The sequence below is a fragment of the Vigna radiata genome, chromosome 7, assembly GCF_000741045.1.
Source record: "Vigna radiata var. radiata cultivar VC1973A chromosome 7, Vradiata_ver6, whole genome shotgun sequence".
In the NCBI taxonomy this organism is placed as follows: Eukaryota; Viridiplantae; Streptophyta; class Magnoliopsida; order Fabales; family Fabaceae; genus Vigna; species Vigna radiata.
In genome coordinates, this window is record NC_028357.1 from 42,165,263 (window position 1) to 42,188,943 (window position 23,681).

General features: G+C 31.8%; 3 protein-coding genes across 6 annotated transcripts; 2 read left to right on the plus strand and 1 right to left on the minus strand.

Moving 5' to 3' along the window:
* Positions 1-3,303: 3,303 nt before the first annotated feature.
* On the plus strand, positions 3,304-3,925 carry LOC106767518. The gene has a single exon (XM_014652428.2). The coding sequence runs from the start codon at positions 3,372-3,374 to the stop codon at positions 3,741-3,743; it is 372 nt and encodes a 123-aa protein (XP_014507914.1). The 5' UTR covers positions 3,304-3,371; the 3' UTR covers positions 3,744-3,925.
* A 152-nt stretch (positions 3,926-4,077) lies between these two features.
* Positions 4,078-8,642, minus strand: LOC106768488. 4 transcript variants are annotated; one of them, XM_022783765.1, is made up of 4 exons: positions 8,477-8,642; positions 8,294-8,376; positions 8,074-8,201; positions 4,078-5,935 (listed from the first exon to the last, which is right to left on the minus strand). In XM_022783765.1, the coding sequence occupies exons 1-4, from the start codon at positions 8,503-8,505 to the stop codon at positions 5,900-5,902; spliced, it is 276 nt and encodes a 91-aa protein (XP_022639486.1). In that variant the 5' UTR covers positions 8,506-8,642; the 3' UTR covers positions 4,078-5,899. The 4 variants fall into 4 exon arrangements, with proteins under 4 accessions (XP_022639486.1, XP_022639485.1, XP_022639487.1 ...); XM_022783764.1 differs by lacking the exon at positions 4,078-5,935 and adding an exon at positions 6,307-6,648; XM_022783766.1 differs by lacking the exon at positions 4,078-5,935 and adding an exon at positions 6,307-6,653 and having other exon boundaries at positions 8,477-8,640.
* A 2,539-nt stretch (positions 8,643-11,181) lies between these two features.
* On the plus strand, positions 11,182-13,320 carry LOC106768487 (GTP-binding nuclear protein Ran-3). The gene is made up of 8 exons (XM_014653666.2): positions 11,182-11,301; positions 11,412-11,481; positions 11,577-11,633; positions 11,726-11,843; positions 12,411-12,500; positions 12,591-12,770; positions 12,851-12,928; positions 13,035-13,320. The coding sequence occupies exons 1-8, from the start codon at positions 11,299-11,301 to the stop codon at positions 13,102-13,104; spliced, it is 666 nt and encodes a 221-aa protein (XP_014509152.1). The 5' UTR covers positions 11,182-11,298; the 3' UTR covers positions 13,105-13,320.
* Positions 13,321-23,681: the final 10,361 nt, after the last annotated feature.

Consider the following 23,681-nt stretch of genomic DNA (forward strand, 5'->3'; position numbering starts at 1 on the left):
TGATTTATTTTAATTGATATTTAGTTTCAACTTTTAAATGTGTTTTATCTATTTATTATGACATGATAGTTATTTGAGATAGCTACATTATAATTTTTAATAATGGTGACAAAATATTAATAAATAAAAGTAATTAATAAATACTTCTATAATGTAATAGTTTATACGATTGTGTTTTAGAAGAGTTAATATCTTTAAAATTGTGAGATTTTATTATTTTAATATTAAAAGTTTAAAGTATAAATAGAGTTTTTATAAATAAGTTTAATGGTTTAAAATTACATATTTTTTCTAACAACTTTTGTCTTAGAGCTTTCTTTCTTCTTTCGAAGTTTTCTCATATTTCATTTTTTCGTTTAAAGATCGGAGACGACTATGAGCTCTCCATTTTTGTTTGAATAATTTTTTCAACAGAGTAAGTTGATTTTTTATCATTTTCCTTAGTTTTTTTATTCTTTCTTTACACATGATCCTTTTTTTTACTTGCTTGTAGTGTTTGAGTTTCCTTTGCTAGTTTCTACTGATCAGTAGTTTTAATGATATGTATTGACTATGTTTTTGTTATTCATAGGACAGATAGAGTTTCATGTCTGTTTGAGGGTATTACAGAGGTTCTGAGGCTGTTTGATCCATTTTTAAGGTGAGTAAAGATAATTGCGTAGTTTTTGCGTAACTCATACATTGTAATTGGTAATTGTATGATTGTACTATGAATTGTTTACATGACTAAGCTATGTAATGAAATATGACAGGTAGAATTAAGATTAAGATTGTGTTTTGCATGAATCAGTTGAATATTGAAATGTGAAAATGTTGTCTTATATGTGTTAAAGATGAAATTGTTTGAGTTGATGAATGTGGTGTAATTTGAATTTTGGTATGTTTTAACACCCGTGATTGTTGTAGGATTAAGTTTCAGGACTAAAATTGCAGAAATCTACGAAATTATGTTTTATAGAATTATGTAGATTCGCTGACCGAGAATATACTCACTAAGTGAAGCCAAAGTCAAAGAGTTATTGACTTGGTTGTAGTTGGGCGAGAATATACTCGCTAGCCGAAATCAAAGTAAAAAAGCCACTAACTTGGCAGTAGTTGAGCAAGACAAATCTCACTAGGCAATTTTTTTTTAGAATTTAAGCTCGACTTCTAGTAATAATCTCTCTGAGTGAGTGTGCTTCCAAGCAATACTCACGGAGCGAGTAGATATTCTCAGCGAAATTACGAGAGTCTAACTCTATTTGTACGTTCTCTTCTGGTATATTTAATGTGTGATTTTGATGTCCTAAAGTCGTTTTTGACTGAATTCTTGAGTTTTTTTTTTCCACAACCAGAACTACATTTTTTTAATTCACGACTAAATAAATATTAACTACTCGTTGGATGATAAGGAACTTCTAATTTGCTTTTATCTTATCTTTCTTATTGAGCGAGCCAATATACTCGTTGAGCGAGTATCTTTCTTTTTAGCTTAGCGAATAGGTTACGACTGAACAAAAGGATCCTAATAAGAAACTCAAATCCTCTTTAAATCTTCATTTTCATGCAATGCTCTACAAAAGACCAAATAACATTTAACTTGAACTAAACAAAAAAATATCATATCTCATCGTGAGAAAAACACATAATACCTGAATAAATATAAATTTAAAGTTAGAAATAAACATGAATAATAAATATTAGTCATATTAATCAATAATGCAGATGCTTAGATTAAGTTGATGAGTGGTTGTAATTAATTATTTTTAAAAAAATATAGCTATATTAGTTTAATTATGTGACTATATGTATATAATAAATATTGGGTTAAATATGTTTTTAGTCCCTATACTTTGGGACGATTTTGGTTTTAGTCCATTTTCAAACTATGGTACAATTTAGTCCTTCAACTTTAAAAAACTCTGGTTTTAGTCTTTTTTACCAATTTTTTTTTTAACTTTATTTGTTGTTTCAAGCACGTTTTTTAGTTAACATTGAAGCAAAAATGTGTCAAATAGTATAAACAATCCAAATGCTATAATGAAACGTGTTTGAAACAACAAATAAAGTTAAAAAAAATTGGTAAAAAAGATTAAAATCAGAGTATTCTAAAGTTGAAGGACTAAATTGTATTATAGTTTAAAAATGGACTAAAACCAAAATCGCCCCAAAATATAAAAACTAAAAACATATTTAACCCATAAATATTTGATGGATGACTGTAATATAATAATTATATGTTAATCTTCTTTACTTAATATTTTGTTGATTACTTTTATATTATTAAATAAGATGTTACATATAAACTTAACTATTGTCACAAAATGTTAGTAGCGAGAGTCTTTAATGATGAATATTTACATAATTATTTTTATTTTTATTTTTTAACATGAGAACTCCCATAGTTTATACAATAATCTAATAACCATATTATTGAGCACCAACTGGCACATGAGGATAAGTTATTAGTTGAAATTTGTGGTCCTGATTAAATTTTATATGTATATTAGTAAATTTTAAAAAAAATAAAATATGTAGTTGTTTTTTATGCAGGAATCGAGCACATAGCTTAGAAGTGTATAATAATTTATGGATCTCACTTGCATACAATGGAAATTGGAAGGTTGGGAAATGTTCCCTGCAAGAGCAGGGAAATATGAACACAAACTTTGAATGGGTGGAGCTTGAGGGAGAGAGAAGGTTTTTTCAGAAGAACAGGATGAGATATTTTCATTAATGGGAAGTATGAACAGAAATGGTGATGAATAAAAAAAATCTAAGAAGCAAGGATGATTTAGAATGTTTGACGTGTCCCAAGATGTTAGGAGCTATTGAAGTGAAGACAAAGGGATAGGGTTGCACGTGTCATCTAGAAGCAGAAGCGGAAGAAGAAAATATGGTTTCTCACACTTCCCACGCTTTGGCTTCTGTTTTGGCATATCCATAATTTTCCTTAGGAGTCAAAAGTTGTCAATTAACGTTCCAAGCAGAGAGACATGTGTTATTTCGTCACTGTAACAACGTTATCTTCGTGGTCGAAGCTGTTCAAGATGCATTCTCCTTTCATAAAAACGACAAATCGAGGAAAGGGCATGGCAATTGGCAATGACAGCGAGTGAGATTGTCATCCACGGTTGGGTTTGTCTACTTTTAACAAAAAGCCCAGGCCCAAGGCCCATTCAAACGCGTTCCACGTCACTGACACGCGAGTCCGTTATCTAAATAAAACTCGTTAGAAAAGCGTGTAAGGAGACAACCCCACCGCAACGCCACGTGTTCTATCTTATCCTTTTCTTCTTCGGACACGCTATAAATACCTCTCGCAGTACCCCATCAAACCCTAACTGTTACTCAACTGTTTACAAACAGAAATCCAATATCAAACTCTCAAAATGGCCGCCACTTCGATCCCCATCCGAGTCGCCGGAATCCAAGCCTGCGCTACCTCCGGCCACCGCAGAAACGATGCAGATCGCCGTAGAAATTCCAACGCAAACTGGTGGACCCCTATGTTCGGCTGGTCCCCCGAACCGGACTACATTGAGTCCAGCAGCAAAGAATCGAATACGCAGCCAGCCGAGCTAGAAGCTGTTCCGGAGGCGACGGATTCGAAACGGCCTAAACCGCGCTTCGCCGGTGGCTTCACGGAGGAGAAGGCGAAGCAGCTCCGGATATTGACCGCGAAGTCCTTTCACGATACTATGTATCACTCCGCAATCGCTTCTCGACTAGCCTCAGACTTCAAAGCCCGCACCGATCTTTAGCATTTCGCAGTCTTTTTCTACGCGGATTGTATGTAGCCAAATTATAGGGTTTCAATGTACTTAACCGTTGACGCAAAATGATGAAAGATGATTAATGTTTAGATTTTAGACTACGAATCGCTACGGGTATGTTGTATGTAACAAGGATGTAGTATGAATATAATTGATTATTACTTGATGAAGTATGATTCGATTCATGGATTCTGCTTTTGCGAGTTCAGTTTGATTTGTATTCTCTTTTTCTTTTTTTGCGTGGAGTGTGGAGGAAGTGTGTGATGGCATCAACAATGGTTGTTGGTGAGGCCGATCTGACTCAGATATAGCGACTAAGCAGACAATGGTAACTAGTTAAGGAACGTTGATAAGAAATAAATTATTAGTTAATTGAGTAGTTGGGCACAACGCAGTTAGTGAAGGTGCACGTAGATTTAATAGGTGTGGAATCTTTGAGAAAATAAATAGATTTAATTTTAGGAAAATGCTGCCTTCAGCATCCGTCCAGGGAATATACTCAGGCACTGTCTCCGGGCGTCTCTGTCTGCTAAGAATATTCTCATGTTAGTGGGATTAATAAAACAAATTAATTTGGATTTACTGTAGAGGCAAAATGCCAACGGGATCTTTAAGGAATATTTCCACTTGCTTTCATAGCATTCATTTCAATGATCTAACAAATTGCAGGGCGGGGGAAGGTGTTTGAGAAGATGTTCTTTTTACAATTCAATTTGCGGTTGCCCAGAAAAAAAATGCTGACTGCAAAAAAGGGGGGAAACGAAAAAAACAAAACAAGAAACGAATGATGAAAAACACAAACTGGCAAAATGTCACGATAACAACTTGTATTGGCGTCAAAAAAAGGCAAAAGAAAAAGCAGGACCAGTGTGGGACGAAAACTTAGACAGAGACTCATACAAGAAAAGAAATCGTTTTTCATATGCATTATCAAAATTTAGGGGCTGCTTCATCGAACATTGTTTGCAGTGCAAGCAGAAACATACAAAGTGGTGGAGCCATTTACTATCTACACCACCTTATTTTCCTTATAATCCAGTTCTTTTCAAATATCCATTTTACCTTTTGTAATTTATATCTCTTGTCATTTTTGTTCATCTTTCTAGGTGCAGCATTGGCTATGGCACTATTGTGAGCATGCATACTTGAATATGGCACCTTTTGAACATGCATACTTCTAATTATAGTGCATGTTTTTGTCCAAAAGCTTCACTCTGTACACTCCTGATCCAAGAAAATAAACTTCTGATCCAAGAAAAATTCGATATTTTGCATTTTTCATAGCAATGGTGTAGAAAGAAGACATGAACATGCAGGAAGCAATTGTCGAAAACTAGAAGGCCCAATAAAAGGAAGGGCCAGCAAAACTGTAACCACTTCTGTTTTGGTTGAGGATGTCTGGAGGGTCAAAAGAATTATGACATCTTTGAGATAATTACCAATTTCCAGTTCTTTTGTTTTTACATGTAAATTTCAAAACAAAATAAAATTGAAATAGTTTTTAACTCAATTTTAAAATACTTTTACCTGAAATGGTTATCAAAAAACCACAAGAATTTTGGCTTTAAGTTACAAAAATTAAATCATTCAACTCTTATCTCCTCATATAGACATGTAACAAACAATTACCCTCATCATCACTATTACAAATTAAATGTCGTCACAGCTATAAACACGACTTACCATAACTGGCCAATGAGCACCATCATGCCCACTACTCCAACCTCATTGGTCTTTCAACACCATTCCCACCCCCTTAACATTGTCACCCATGATCACAACAGTAATCAACCATAGTCATTTCCGTGGTTAACACATTATTCTTATCACCACTGTCATTATATCAGTCGTTATTATTACCACAACCACATCAACTCCATCACGAAAAGTCTACTATCATCAAATCCTCACCCTCAATTGTCTCCTACCTTTATTATAAACTTCAATTCAGAAAATCGATCTGTTTAGCTTGTATTTAATTTTGTATAGTTTTAAAACTATCAATCAAAATTATGGCCTTGACTTTACACTTTATACCTTAAATGTAGTGATGAAAAAAAGAATATCTTAAGTCACTTGAAAATAAAAAACTAAATCCAATTTATCCCTTATTTCTAATGTCTCAATCCAAACATAGCTTGAGTTCAATCAGTGTGTTGTTTAACCAACAAGTACCTCACCTGTTCCATTGAAAATGGAGGGGGGGAATCAGTGCAGTTAACCAACTTGACAGAAACACCAAGCGATCATATATATTCACAATAGACACTGGTTTACAGTGGTTGGTCAAATTGGCACAGCAGTGACAGACGTGGTGCCACTTGAAGCACAAACCAAACTTAAATCCAACATTAACTAACCTACTCATATTTTCATATAAAATGATGACACAAGACATCTAATCCAGCAACTTTTTTTAATTGGAGGAATAAATCAGATTCAATCCAACTACAACTACATGAAATATGAACGGAATTCACGGTGATAAATGTTATCCATAATGATCCTCAAAATTCACTTATGCCATTTTATTATCCTCAAAATCAACATCTAGATGACAAGAAATAGCATTGATATCAAAAGAGACAAATGAGATAAGTTTGCTTCATTCACAACACTAGAAGATCAAAGAAAAGTCTCCAAAATTCCATATTTATTCTACAGAAAGTAAAATCCGCAAGACAAGATGCAACTTTTAAAGCGTACATAGCATAACAAAACTAATGACACATGTTGAAAATTGGCATATCCAACTTAAGGTGTTACCAGGATGTTGAGCCGCAAATAGTGGTCAAAAAAATTTATTGAGGACAAGAGGTTGTGGTGTAAATGATGCTTATGAAATGTCTGAAACATGCTCTGCATAATCACTTGCTCTCTTTATCATAAAGGTCTGTTCTGGATATATCCATTAGGGAGAAACAAGATAAGACAACAACAAAGTAGGTTTATATCATTATGTATCACACAACACCATTCGGCACAGTTACAAACAAAAGGAAAATATAAAAATTAAGGGAGGATGTTTCTCACAATACCAATTAAATGTAATTACTAAGGAATTAAATAGATATACAATTAACAAAAAATTAAAGCTTGGGAATTTGGTAAAACATGTATGGAAGAACAAAAAGTCTTCTGCCCAAACATATTGCTATTTAGTAGTTATTATACTCTAAGAAATAAAATCTTTTAAGCTCCAAACTAGACAAGGAACTAACATCTATGCATTTCTCTGGCTTACACATGTCCAATTTACTGTCATAATTTCATAAAGGTTTGTTTGTGGATCTAACAACAAAATTTTACATTCATAAACTGATCCTGAACTTCGATGTAAAAATGCCAAACTAGCATCTTATTTGCCTTTTATCTGGGAATGCCCTTACAATACAGACAGGCTAGTTCGCTAGAACACATAATCCGCATCTATAACACCAACCAATGTTAAGCTTTCTACTACTATCTCCAAATAAAATATTAAAATAAAAAACGTTGGAAACAGCCTAAAAAATAATTAAAATCAGGCATCACGAGACATCAGTTGCATCTACTCAAATGCATTTGACTGTGTTTCTCTTTGCCAACCAACATCAGAAGAATTCCTCACCCCAAAATTCAAGCGCTCAAAAATATTATAGAAAAAGGCACCTTTTCTTTTTGGTGTCTCAATACTTCACTATTGTTGATACCATAACCAAATAAAATGGAGTAGCCCTATAATGTTATTTCTCCCTTCCCAGTTTTCTCACACGAACTAATAAAGCTGAAAGATAATTATAACTACAAGAGATACTAAGGGAGTGTTTAGAGGAGTTTATACAGAGCTTATCCGGTCTTATGAAAGTGACCTATGACTCCATAAGATCATGTAAGACCCTATTAGCTCATTTTGAAAAGTTTCCAGATGAAGCTTAATCAAAAGAAGCTCTTCATAAGCTCTTATGAGATAAAACCTTATTGAATAAATACATAATTAAACTGTTCATCCAAATTTGCCTTTGCTATCATATTGACTCGACCAATACAATCTTTAGCACTCTCGGAAAAGAAATAAAAACTTCGGTTAATTATTTTAAAAAGAGAAGCCACATTAAAACCCTAGAACGCATATCATCTAAAAATAAAGCACACCCTATAACCATGTTCAAATATTCAGAATCATTTTGCAATCCAACACATCAAACTCCAACCATCAATTTCTTAGCTCTTACTGACATTTCCTAGCATGCAACGACCCAGATTAAATCACACAAAAGCCACGATGGATATGGTAAGATTAAAAGTAATGAAAACATTAAAGTATACAGAATAATACCATTGTAGCAGGACCACTAAGATCAAGAAAAGGATACATCAAATAGAAACCATGAGCAAAACCTCCAGCCAACACAGCTGTAAACAAGCGATCTCTCAAGACGGGTTTATGCCGCAGCGTTAGACGAACTAAAAAAAAATAATCCCGATAAGAAAAAAAAAATTAATAAAGAAAGTGTTTGAAAGAAAAGGGGATGAAGGGGATGTTAAAAGTAACATACTAAGAGGGAGTACGGGAGCATATATGAGAGGAATGAGGAACTTAATTGGGGGTCCGTTGTTCTTCCTTCTCAAAACAGTTTCTCTGTGGAGGTTAAAGAAAAAGGTGAAAAGAGAATTGAGGAGATGAAGTTGAAAGTAAAAATTAATATGAGAACATGAGAGTGAAAGGGGCAGAGGCTTACTGGTTTGAAGGATCTGAGGACGAGGCCATGGCGGTATTGAGGGATTGAAAATTGGAAATTGGAATTTGGGTAGTTTGATCAGAGGCCACCGCAAAGAGAAATTTTCTAAGTTCAAAGCAAAGTCATATAACATAACCTAATCCATCACCATAGTTTTATTCTTTCAATTGCTAAAACTTAGCTGCAATAATTGGGTGATTTCAGTGATATATTATAGTTATAACTAGAATTTTAAATTATAAATATATTTTGAATAATATATATTAAAGATTTTTATATTGAAGATTAATTCATTGTAACATACAGATTACATGGAGCATATATTTAATTTAAGACTATCTATGGTATATACATGTTAAATGCAAGACAAAATTAAAATTTTATTGCTCTAATTAATTGGTAATGTAAATATTTTACAAGGATTTAAGAATATCATATTATATTATATTATATTATATTATATATAAGAATATGGAGATTTAGAAAATAGTTAAAGAGTATAAATAGTTTTACAAATAATATTTGAATATTTTATTAAAAGGATATACTATAAATAGTTTTTTTATTATTTGGCTTAATTCCAATATTATTTGTTTAAAACATTTTCTTAACCCTTTTTTGTTTGTCTCCTTTTTATATTTCTGACTTCTATGTTAATAATTTGCCTGTTCAAAATATACAAATGAATTTTATAATTATTATTTTAAAGATTAAATAATATATAAACAATTTTTCCATTTTAATGAATAGATAAGATTCAGTTGGATGGTGAGATATTTTTATACGATGCTAATTATATTTAATTATTAATAATTATTATTATATAATGTAATATTTATTATTATATAATGACTTAAAATTTTGTTATATAATTTATAAGATAATAAAACGGATTAGTGTAACTTGTTATTAGTCTGTCATAATGCACTGAGTTCTAAAATTAATCATGTAAAGATTTTTAAACTTTTAATTGATTAAATAATATTTTAATTAAACAATTTAAAATAATCATTATATTTATATTTATATGTTAATTAATTAATAGTTGTTAGAAATATTATTTTTATTTCGTATTTATCTTTTATTTTTAGTTATGTTGTTATTATTTCTTATTAATATTTTGGTCTTAATTCATATTTATTTTTTTATAAATAGAATATTTTTATATATTAAACATATGAGAGATTAATTTTATGTGGGAGATTAATCTCATATATACCTTTCCAATATATTTAGCATATAAGTATATATAAATCTCATCTTACAGACTGGTTTTGTGGAATTAAGTCAGGTTTAAAGTCTACTCTTAATAATAATAAAAACTTAATGTATAAGAGTTATGACTTTGTAATCACATATTTAAAATAATAATATTTAAAATCAAACAAGTAATTAATTGTTAATATTATTAATTATAATTAAATTAATTGTGCAAAAGAATAAATAACATGTATAATATAAGTTTTATATTAAAAAGTGAGAAATGATAAAGGTAAGTATCATAAAAAAATACATATATATTTGATAAGTTTTTCTGGAACATTATTTTGACTAGTTTATACCTAAATGTCAAATTTGTATGTTAGAATGATAAAATTAATCAGTTTAGTAAATCATTGAGTATTTTTGGATTATTCTATTCCTATAGAATGTGAATCTTATTAAGATGCTTGGGTAAGGACATTAACTAAACCATCCTAGAGGAATTTCCAAGTTGAGTAAATTTGAGAGAGATGGGATGTTCGACGAGAGTACACACAAACACACAAATAAATAAATAAATAAATATATATATATATATATATATATATATATATATATATATATATATATTATTTAATTTGGTAAAAACAATAAAATATCATAAAAAATAAACCAAATAATACACAAATTTCATATTTTAAAGTTAAAATTAAAATATTATATACGATTATAATTGAGATCTTTAAATATTTTACTTCTTTTTATGAATATTTATAATCTTTAAAAAAAATTAGAATATTTATAATTTTTTAGTAAGAAGTAATCTTGGAAGGGAATAAGTTAACCTTTTTAGCATGGTGTCAAAATGAGTTTAAGTAGGTATTTTAAAAATAAAAATACTTACCGTATCCAACAATAAATTTTATTTTGATTTTAATTTTAAATAAAATCTTTTGAAATATAAAATTAGATAACTAATGTTAAATTAAAATTTAAATAAACTGTATAATAAAATATTAATCCAAATAAATTTAGCATTAAAAGAAAATAGATTTAGTTTTAATTTTTAAAAGTGAATATTTTAAAAAATATTCATTAGTTTAAATAAAAAATATAAATATATGAAATTAAATTCTAAACAATACTTTAATATTTACTATTATTTTTACTAATAACTATATATATTTTATCGAATTTTCACTTTAATTATCTTTTATTCATTAGCCAAGTGAAGTTTTCCTTCTCCAAAAAGGTGATGATCAATACTTAGATAAAAATAAAAAATATATTTATTTTAAGCATTTTTTTAATAGAATTCGAATTGAAAATACATGAATTTATAATATAATTAATATTTAATCATGGTTTTAATGTAATGGGAGAGACGTGAATAAAGTAAGAAAAAGTTTGAAAAAGCAAAGGAGCGCGTAAATCTTAAGCCGCGATGGAGTTGGTGCTTTCTCCAGAAGAACTGAATGGCATGGTATGGCGTAAGATTGAAGCCAATTGTGCGTGATTTTCAAGTCCATGGCAAACTATATAAGCATCAACCTTCCCCTCCTAACTCCATCCTCACACACACACATCATCCTCTCCTTTTCTAACGTTCTTCATTCATCATGGTATGGACACTCTGCATGCTTCATTTTCATCTTCTTCTTCCTTTAGGACCTTCTATATATATATATATATATATTTAATCTTCTTACTTTTCTCTCCTATATATACACAGGCTTTGCCACAGCATCAACCGGTTGATTATCCCAGTTTCAAGCTCGTCATCGTAGGCGATGGAGGAACTGGTCATATTTCCCTCTCTGCCATCTCATCAATCACTTCTTTTTCTATATAAATTACCTTTTCAAATGAAACTTATCATACATGGGTGCTTCTGCAGGGAAAACCACTTTTGTCAAGAGACACATAACTGGGGAATTTGAGAAGAAATACGAACGTAATAATATCTTCTTCCCTTTTGCGTCTCTTCTTTTACTTCTTACCGTGCCTAACGTTTCTTTTATGGGTATTTATTCTATTTTACAATAGCAACCATTGGCGTGGAGGTTCATCCACTAGACTTTCACACCAATTGTGGAAGAATTCGCTTTTACTGCTGGGACACTGCTGGCCAAGAAAAATTTGGTGGTCTCAGAGATGGTTACTAGTAAGTTTAAACAACGCTCCATGGGATGCGCTTCTTTTCTCTCAATCCTGATTTATTTACAACCAATTTCAATTTGTAATTATTAATTGCATGATTCATAATTATTTTAACATCTTCTTCTATTTATTATAACGTTATCTTCTAACGTTAACCACCTAGTACTTTTAACATTGTTCTAGGCGAGCATGTACAAAGTAATAGTATGGATATCCATAGCAGAAAATAGTATCGCTAATAACTTATATATTCTTCACTCACGTACGAGAAGTGTGAAGATGAAATAAGCTTTGAATATCAGTCAAGAACAGAGGAAAATGGAATAGCAGAAAATTGTATGACTGGTTTATGCAATTGTGTTGAGGGTTTCTGATGTTATTAGTCGATTCCGAATTGTGTTCTTTTATTTTGTTCACCTTGTTTCCCAGCATGTAACCTTCGGCGTGTTCTGTGTTCTAACCCTCTCCAATAGCTGCTAAGTTATTTTGGCTTCATTGCCAACAAAACATTCCTACATTTTGTTGTAAGATCGTTCTGATGTTCAAATGAAAACCTCCGAATTATGTGCAGTATTCATGGCCAGTGTGCTATCATTATGTTCGATGTAACGGCTCGCTTGACGTACAAGAATGTTCCTACATGGCACAGAGATCTATGTCGGTGAGTTGAGTGTATTTTTCACAAATAGATTTGGTGTTGCGCTGTGTTTCTATATTGAGTATGTCACTCTTTCTTGTTCATCATACATAGGGTGTGTGAGAACATACCCATTGTTCTCTGCGGAAACAAGGTTGATGTGAAGAATAGACAGGTTAAAGCAAAGCAGGTTACATTTCACAGGAAGAAGAATCTTCAGTACTATGAGATATCTGCAAAGAGTAACTACAATTTCGAAAAGCCCTTTTTATACCTCGCCAAGAAACTTGCAGGGTACGTAACAGAATGCTTCATTGTTGTTATTTTATTGTTAATAGGTCAATATCACGAAATTATTGGGCTTGTGATTCCAGGGATGCTGGCCTTCATTTTGTGGAGATGCCTGCTCTTGCTCCACCAGACGTAGTCATTGATCTAGTTACCCAACAAATGTAAGAAAACTTATTTTGTTATATGAATGATTTATTCACATTAGGCATTTGGGCCTCACTCTAGTTAATTTTTTCTTTGGTTGATTCAATCTTTTATGCAATACAGGAATGAAGAAGAGCTAGCTAAGGCGGCTGCTCAACCTCTTCCAGATGACGATGATGAAACATTTGACTAAACTTTCAGGCTTTCCAGAAAATAGCTGATGGAAAAGAATGATATTTCCTCTGGTTTGATACGTTGTAACCTTGGGGTGAGTTTCATGAAATAGAAAGCAGGAAGTAAGGGTGGAGCTCTGTGTAGCAGATGCATAAATAAGCAGTATTTCTTACTTTTTTTTTCCTGCTGTTACGCTGTGGTTAATAGTAATCAATTGCCTTCTTCTGTCTTTAAACTTTGGAGTGATATAGATTCCGTTTCCTAATTTTTAGCTCAATGTTCCGTGGATGTAAGGGAGTATAAGACCTCATCAACCACCGCAGCGCAACAATTAATTAGTATAGAATTAAATGTTAAATGTTTAATTGCCATGGAATATGAATCCACGAATTACCGTGCAATGATTTTATCTCAATTTTAAAAAAATTCAATCGCCCGGTTTAATGCCAAACTTTGAAAGTTCTCTGTATAGGTCATAAGAACAAACAGCATAAGATTTAATGGTTTATCAGTGCTAATCTTTTTGTATAATATCATTGAGAGATCCTATGGGACTTTCCATTTTTACTATGATTGATTCAGTGATTTCCATAATTACTGTAATTAGCCTACTAGTTATGTCAGTAACAAATCTGTACATCTATGTCTTAAAAATATTTAGCGGATGATTTGCACAAATCTAAGGTTACCAATCCTGTAAATTGTGCGTAAATATATATAATTGGTCTATACAGCAAGGAAAAGGCAATATTTGCATTTCAAACTCTTCTGTACATATTAAATAGATTAGTTGTGGTTCATGAAGTCAAGGTTATAGATGGCAAAAATAAGATCAGAACGAGCTTTAGAGACAGTTAATGAGAATATAGCGAAAGAAGAAAGGAAAATTTGAAAACTTCTGCTGTTCAGATGGGTAAAAGCACGATGTTTTATAATGTTTTTTGGGACATTTCTGATGATTTTATGCTTAATATTTAATAATACTCGCTAACTCTTACGCTAAAAGTAAAACCTAACGTGAATTCTATAAACTTCTTTTTAACATGACTCACAAAAGTTTATGAAAATAGATTCTAAATTTTAAGAAACCTTAGTGGTACGTAGTGACTGATATGAGAACTTTTACGAAATTTATAACAGCTCATTTTCTCCAATGATGTTCTCAAGTAGCTTAACAACCAAACTACGTAAGTAACCAAATTGGAAATACCCTTAGAGGGATGTGAACGTACACTGCACAGTATTACTGTTGGTTACACGTAAAAAGAAAAAAAGAGCAAACTGAAGAAAAATATCTGGTTAGTCTTAACCAAACAGGCAGCGAACAGTTTCTTATGTCTCACATGAAAGCAACAGGCGCCTAACAGTTGCAGCATGTAATTTGAAACATTCCAGTTGTAGGATCTTTCACTTGGTTTGGTTGCTCAAGGAGAAAAAAGTGACGTGTTTATCTAATTTTTGATGGTACGGCAGCACCTTGCATTCTGTGTTGAAAAGTGTTTTCCTGCAGCTAGGTAACTAGTAAAGCCTTCATAGAAGGCAATAAATGATGTGTTAGATAAGGGTAGCAGTGTATTGGGTTAGTGATTAGATTGATTTATAGGTGCAGGTTTAGGTGTTGAGGATGAAAAGCTAGAAATGTCATGATACATTGAACCTTGAGTAATAGAATAATGGATGTTCAGCTTTGGGGTGTTGATTGAAGTAGAAGAAGAGTTTGCCATGTTAGTTAACTAGAGCTACGACCGTTTAGGTTGTTTGGTGAAAAGCAGGGCCGAAGTGGGAAATCCCATTTATGAGTGTACCTCATGGTATAGCACATGCTCAATAAATTTGTGGCTTATCACAGTCACGTGAATCGGAACAGCGTAACACCAATTAGCACATGAGCGATGACACAGAAGAAAACACAACACAACACAGGTCACTATATATGATTATTATGCAGTAGTAGTTTCATGAAGACACACACACACAGAGAAACTTGGCAATTGCCATGTCTCCATAAGTTGTTACCTGGTGCAAGGTAGGCGTGCCCTAATGGGCCAAAGATGTTGATGGCTCCCTCCCGTCCGAAGCTGAGCCTGTTGAGCTCCATTTGCCACAGGACTTGTCCCTTTCCTTGTCGGTTCTAACCCACACCTATAGTCCCATTTTGCCATTACTACTCTACATACTGTACTCACAGTATGTGGCCACTAAGCAGGGGTAGGAACCCACCAAGGGGAAGAGTGGGGTAATTGAAAGCTGGTCTTGACCATTGCCAGCACCAGCAGCATGTCTACGAATGTGAGTGAGTGAGGTCATAATAGAGAATTTTGACCATTGGCCACTAGAGCAGTACAGTGTCCAAAATTTCAGGAGCTGGTTAGTGGTTACCTCTTACAACTTATTAACTAGGCCCCATTTTTATCGTATAGAGCACAGTGTAAAATTCATCTTTAAAAGGCAGAGTCAGAAGGGTGGCTTTCAATGTCGGTTGAGTGGTCGATCTTNGGCTAGCTAGGGCCTATTTAGTTGTTATCNATTCCTCTTTCTATCTATCTCATATTCATATTCATATCATATCACTCCCAGGCCCTTACTATTTCTCATTCCATTTTCCCTTTGGTTTTGGAAGTCATCTTCTCTTGCTGTTCCTGAACGGGGCTCACTTTGCCATGTGGCCCATCNTGTCTTCCATCCTTTTTCTGAACTGCCTATTCTTTCCTTTTCTTTTTATTTTTTCCTCTCCTCTCCATATGCACCTGTTCTCTGTCTCCTAGTTTTCTTCACTATCATGCATTTTCATCTCCATTAAATACTATCCCCATCACATATATCCTTACAGCTAGCCACCTTACACAGTCTAATCCTCAAATCATCAATCAGGATATGGATCTCTTCAAATCAATTAATGTAAGATGCACGCCGCCTCATGTATGTCTACCCTTTTTATAATACCATGCATGCATGTATTCCACTATATATATTAACATTCAACGTATCTATCTAATATAATGAGATCTAAATTAGTCCATACACTCCGAACTAAAACACTAGTAAGCGAGGATGAAGGATTATTTTAGGGAACAGGAACATGGTGTCTAACTTTGAAATCTGAGGTATCTGCCTAAATTGAAAAGAATGCAACATGAAACCTTCTTTATATATGGGTGGTTATAAAACTTTAAAAGAATTATATGTTCTCTGAATTGATTATGGATAGACGTAAGATAAGATCCTTGTTAAGTTGCCATAAATTTCCCTGTTAATGATATATGTAAAACAGCAGCAGTCCCACGTTTACCCTAACCCCCAACATGAGAGGAAAGCTATAAGTGGGAAAACTGGAATGAGGAGCAATAGAATAGTAATAAGAGTGTGACTTATCATCACATGGGCTATGAAGTGAGGATACATATTTACAACAAATATATATATATATATATGGGGAGCCCCTCATGGTAGGGTAGGGAGAATGGTAAAGGGAGAAATAAGACTGATTATAGCTTATTTTCATGTAAATTTGTAACAGGACATGTTCTGCAAAGGAAGCATGTGCTTACACATAAACGGTAGGGGCATCAATAGGAGGATAGGTAGCAAGTGTCACTGTCTATGCCATATGCACCTAGTGGTGATGGGAATTAGAGAGTAGGGGAAACCTGAATTTATTGCCACTTCATTTTTTGCCTCTCACTCTCACTCTCTCTCAGCCTGGTTGTGATGATTTCGATTCTCTTCCTCTAGTACTTTTCAGTTTCATATCACTTCAAAACTCATCTTCCTATACTCTTCTCGTCTAATCTCAAATACACAGTTATTTTTAATGCACACTCATTTCTCCGCTTTATGCTCTATCTATATTATTAACATATAATCAAGTGCAGTCTGAGTTCAACATTTGTACTAATTCAAACCTGAATTTTACAAGTCATCGACTGTTTTGTATGTCCTTATCCAAACACAGACTGTCTTTTAAGGGAATAACAAAACCAAACAACCCATGAAGGATACTTTTCCTGCCCCTTTATTAATTACATTATGCCACTCAAGAATGGAAAAAAAGGTACAAGATTCCACTGTCAAAAGTTGAGGGCTGAAAGTTAGTTGTTACAAGCTAGAATGCAATTGATAAGGTTAGCCCCCAAAAATTGAAATTGGAAATATCAGTCAAATCTGCTCCTCGTTTTTTCTTTTTTATTATTAACGTCACTGAGATAATTCAACTCCAGCTTTTCTTTTAATTTAAAGATTTGAATTAGTCTCCATTAATTATGTTAAGACTACTTTACACAATTTTAATCCTCCAACCTGATGGTCAAATCTCATAAAGTACTTTTTGAAATTTATTTCATATATGTTATGTCTAAAAGGGTTTCAGACTGACAAAAATTAGAAACAAAACCCATTTAGATTATTTGAAAAAGAAAAGGGTAATTCAAAACTTGTGTATATTAAGATTGTATAAGATTAAATGCGCACTTTTATGCATATAAGTGCTAAATAACTGAGTATGAGTTCCATTCGTTTAGAACAGTAGGGTGTATGTTTTTGCCGTTTAAAATGTCTAACTATCCATTAAAGCCAATTTATCATGATAATTTCTTTTCTCTAAGTGTATTGGAAGTTATGAAACTTCAAACTAGACAAGCTATCAAGAATTTAACCTTTACAATATCCAGCCATTAAAATTATTAGTTTTAAAGAGTTAATATCAAATATGACTTTAATAAATTAACTTGAAGCAGTTTCCTTTTATGGTAACTTCTCAAGATTTTTTTTCTGAATATTTATTTTTTCACAAATAGTAAGGTTCACTTCGATTATTATTGAATGACTTTTTTTTTTCATATATATAGGTCAAATTCGAACTCTAAATAATCGAGTCAATAAAAGAAAGAAAAAAAAAATTATAATAGGGACTATATTTAGGTGCAGTTCCAAAAATAAAACAGCGTGTTATTATAAACAAAATTAAGTTTTGTCTTTATGTTAGGCAGAAATTTTATTTAACTTTCATTAGGTTAGTTTTATTTAGACTTTTCTCCATTTTATTTTATTTATGTATCACATGTGGTCCTATCAATTTGGGCTCACATGTCATAAAGGTTAAAAATCTTACATAATAAAAAAATTCACATGACGAAAAGTCCACACGGTTAAAATAGTGATAAAAGTTTCATAGGTTAGGATCAAATCCTAACTTCAATATATGTGAATTGATCTAAAATCAAGATAGATAAGATTGGATTAAACTTGTGCTTACTCAACTTTAATCTTAGTACAAGTCAATTTAACTAGACCCTTCAAGTTGGGCCAATTCAAATCAAATATTGACCCAAGTCGACACGGGTCGACCATCAGTTCAAATCATTTGTCTCGACCTTTGACTTATGTTAATACATATTGACCTTTGATCTAGACCGACTCGTCTCGACTTTTGGTCTGAACTGACTCGTCTCGACCATCACCCCATATTAACTTTCTCAACTTTTGGTCTCGGTTACACAATCTAGACCTGTTGGTTAGACCAAACAGTTCAAACTTCTACCTAGGCCAGTTTGTCTTAAACCTCTGCCAAGGCAAGCTTGTGTTGACTTTTGTCTAGAACAATTCATCTGAACCTTCGACATAAGCCAACTTGTCTCGACCTTCGCATTTATGCCTTCTACTTGGACCAACCAATTTTGAACTTCTACCTAGGCCAGCATGTCTCAAACTTCTACCTAGGCAAGCTTGTCTTGACTCTCATCCAAGCCAGTTTGTCTCAAACTTCGACATGAGCCAACCCATATCAACCTTTAAGTCGGGTCGACTTGTCTCAACCTTTGGCTCATACCAACCTTTCTTAACCTTCGACTTAAGTCGAACTATCTTGACCTTTAACCCAAACCAATCCATCTTGACCATTGACATGGATCAGGTTGGGTCGACCTGCAATTTATGTCGTGCTTGACATTCATCTTTGCCTCACTCGATTTGAACTCTGACTTAGGTCCCGATCGACATTTATTTTGGATTAACTCTCAAACTTTGATTTTCAATTTGAACGAACTCTATGCAAATTTTGATTTAAGAATACTTGAGTCGACCGTAAAACTAGGACGAATATAAAAGGAAATTTTTTTTATTATAACTCTAACTCACTTTAAGATGGAACTTTTAGGACTTGGTCTTTTTTTTCTCTTATTTGATGGTTTTATAAAAGAAAATTTATTCAGAGTGATTTGAGATTAAGATATAAACTATCTTGACACCTTTAAGTTATTCATAATTACTTAATAAAAAAAAGTCTTTTTAAGTACAAATAAAAACATAAAATTTAAATAAAAATCTACAAGGAATTTAAAATAGTTTCGCGTCTCAAAACTTACATCTATAAATATTTAACATGTAATTTTTTTTTGCAAAAAACTATAAAATAGAATTTGTTAATATAAATTGCAATATTTTTCGTGCAACAAGCTTCTTATATACAATTTTTGCAAAAAAAAAAATTGCATACGTTTTCGCACAATTTTTCTGTCAAAAATTATAAACTTTCTTGTAAACTTTCTCAACAAATTGAAAATTCTTACACAACTACCTCAGTCTCTTTGTGATAACTCAACTACCCATATCCATATCCTATGTATATAAAAGAGAATTGTGGTAACAATTAAGAAATCTATTGTTTTAGACTTTAAATATTTATTTTATTTTATATGACTCCATGAATAACACACGCAAAAACAGCCTTGAAATAGTATAATAACTTTTTTCATTAAATTATTTGCTATTACTTTGTTGTTGTTTTTTTGTATATTCTGACAAAACTATTTTTTTTACTAAATTTATTTTCTTAAACAAGTATTGTTGGAGGATATAACCGAAGTGCAAACATTATTTTACAAGAGAAATTGATGAGGTGAACTTAAATTTAAATAATATGTGTTAAACCTTGTAGATAATTTTTAAATAAAGGTGGGAGGAAATTGATAATAAGATGATAAAATTGAATGCAGATAATTTAAAAGGTTGAGGATTGTGGGGTGGGGGGGCCTGATTGAACATTGGAAATGGAGAAGTTCTGATGCATTGTGAAAATTCATTGACATGGTGAGTTTTATATAAAGTGTACAATATTATTCATTCAATTCAATCATTTAATTTTTAGAGTCCAGTTTGTCCTTTTGCGGCATAAAATCTTTCGTTGCATCAACTCAGGCCAGGTTTGTCCAGTTCCACAGCTTGCTCATAACTTGTTTGTTTTATTGCCATGCATCTTTACCATTCTGACCTTTCACAATCCCACCTTCCAAACACACACACACAACAAATGCATAAAGTTTTGAGTGAAAAAGAAAATCTGAAATTGTTGTGAGTAAACAGTGGTATGAAAGAGGGTAAATATGGAAATGAAAGGGGTCTAAAGAAAGAAAAAAAGGTATTGAAGTCACATGGTCCCAAAATGTTATAGTATATAGTATTTTGATGGCATCCAGATGGAGAGAGAAAGAGAGAGAGAGAGAGAGAGAGAGAGGACAGCAGAAGAGGGCAGAGTGAGGTTTGTTTTGGAGTGCACAAAGATAACAACCTCTGGCAGTAGAAGTGATATATGAGAATCACAGACAGAAGGCAAAAATCCGTACTATGAATGGTAGCATATTTGTGCAGATAATGTAGACAGACCATTAATATAATAATAGTGGTGTGATGTATTGGATATTTCGACTCATCTTAACCCTCGTGAATCGAGGGGCAGTGTTTGCACTTTTTCAGTTAAAAACAGTTATCTGTGGTGACCAACTTTACTTTTTCTCCACCATCCCCAAGATTTGATTTCTTCGCAGCAAGCAATACAGTAATTTATTGAACTTGTTCATATGCATGTCTGCTTTTATGCACAAATGAAGAAGCTGAACACCAAGTACTACGTTTTATGCTGTGTGTTTTGTCCCATTAAAACCATCCTTGTCCACTTATGTCTCTTCCCAATGCCCACTCATCCTATGTTTAACATTTACTTTCTCCCTCTCTATCTCTAAACACAACCAACCATTTTTTTTTTTTTTTTCTTTATTCATTCTTTCCTTTAACTACGCTAACTAAAGTTACTCTACCAAAATCTTTTCCTTTCCTTCATCATTTTCCGGATCATGCTTTTTAACCTACACCACATTTTCTTATTAAAAATTCATTAACTACTCCCTTATTATTCTATTTTTTTATCTTGTCCTCTGCTAAACATTAATAATATACTTTAAAAATCTTTTTAATATATTTTAAAATTTCATAATCAGTGTCCATTAGTGTATATCTTGAAGGCACAACAAAAGAACATCACATAAAAATAAAGAATCCAAATTTGAAGACTTCTACATAGATTAGATAAAGGAAGTATGTGAATGATTGATTCTTTATAATTAATTTTTTTTATTATAACATAACTTCAAAATAAAATAATATATAAGATATTATTTATGATAGAATAATGAAAGTACATAGACGATAGGATTTATGTTTTTCTTAGTATTATTACTGTTTATTTATTTAAAACTTTTATCTTTTCAAACTTTTCACTGTTAAACTTCTAGTTTAAGTTTGAGTAAGATACTCATCTCTTTTAGATATCATTTCACTATTATGAAGGTTGTTAATGATAAGTCAAGATCAGTTAATCAACATTTTAATTAAAATAATTAAGTTTAGTTTACATGAAATTGAAATTGCATATGCATGAATAATCTTATTCGAAAAGAAGAATTTGGGTAAGTCAAGTTTTGTAAGATGTTGTTGTTTTTTTTTTAATCAGACTTATTCGTAGGTTAATTGTTTTATAACTTGATAAAATCCAAGACAATATTTGAGAACATAATCTTATAATTTTAACAGTAACAGAACAGGGACATAAGAATTGTTTAATTAGGATTATATCAGTCACTTTTTATAATTAACAAATATGTGTTATATTTAAGCAAAAGTATTTCAAACTATTTGATTTGATTTGATTTTTGAAAGAAGAAACGTAGGATTGAAAGTGGAAGTTATGAAGTGGTGTTTGGTGTTGATTTGAAAGTAATCTTGAAAGCAGAGGATCTTTTCTGAGGCTTGAGAAAAAAAAATAAAAAGAGTATTTTAATGGTAAAAATAGAGTGCATTGGTAAGATCTGATTTGAGAGATGGAGAGTTTTTGATATGTATTAGCAATTTGTAAGGCATGCGGTTGCGCATGGTACTCATGGGCTTTTGGAAATAAGTGGGGATTTTGTAACGTTGATGAGTTTGATTTAGCCATTGTCTTTTGTAGAGGTCAAAAAGTTTGTCCGATACGATCGTTGTTGAATGCGAACAAAAGGAAACAGTTAGAAGAATGAAGTAATATCCCTTTTAATTATACCTTATTTAATTAGTCTCCTACCAACTAAATCCTTTTGATAAGTTTTAAAGAGAAGAAAAATACATAACTCGTGTATCGATGCCAATTATTGTCAATTATTTTCTTGGCTTTTGGTTCCAGTCCATCATTGAATTCAATTATTTGTTTTGTCTAATAATTCCAAAACTTTTTTGTCAGTGTACTCTGTTTTTGTATTTTTAATCTAAAGTCAATTAATAATGATTTTCCTTGTTTATTCCTCATTGTCCTTACATATTTTGTTAGATGCTCTTCTCAGTTACCCCCATGCCTCTATCTAAACAGCAGCTTCCAATGGTTAATCGATTTTATGTTTCAAGTAATGTTGTCATTCGCTTTATAAGTGATGTCTGACAATTGAGTGTGTATGGAATGTACATGTGCATGTTTATATGCATGCGTTGTCACTTGGGTTTAATAAAAGCATCAAACTTGCAAAATTTTTCTCTTCAAAATTGTCTATACAAATTTAGCCATGTAAGTCCAATAAGGCAAACAATGATCACGGTCGAATCTTTACTCTGCGTCATCTCCAACCTTTAACACTCTTCAATAATCCATTCCCATCTCAACATCTACATTTCTCACCATCTCCGATTACTTTCAATGCATACTCTTTATATCAACTTATTAATTATTTCCGCCTTAAAATCTTCCATATTCTAATTATTTTCCTTTTCTCGATCTTCTTATTTCATTCATCTTTCGATATCTTCATGTCTTTAACACTAATATTAATTTCAATTTTATAAAACTATAAATACTATGATTCGTAAAACTAAATGTTATTTATACACAATATGCAGCCTAAAAAATATCAATTTTATATTAATTATGTTAACAACCAATGAATATGCCTTTTTTATTTTATTTCTAGTTTTAATTTATATAAAACGAAATTTTAATCCGTTAGTAAATCGATGCAATATAACCAGTATAAATAATTTATTGAAATGATACGTGTAAAAATTAACTATTAAATTAGATAAAGTTAAAAAAAAGTAACTATTTAAGAATGTATTTAGTAAAATTAATTAGTTGTTAAACTAGCCACAAAGATAAAAACTATATAAATTCTTATCATTTTTCCAATGATAAAATACTTATGTAAAGTAAAATAAAATCTGTATTAACTTTTACAATTAAAATAATATGATTAAATTAACTAAAATTATTTAAAAATTAAAAAATAACTAAAACCGTTTGTCTTTATT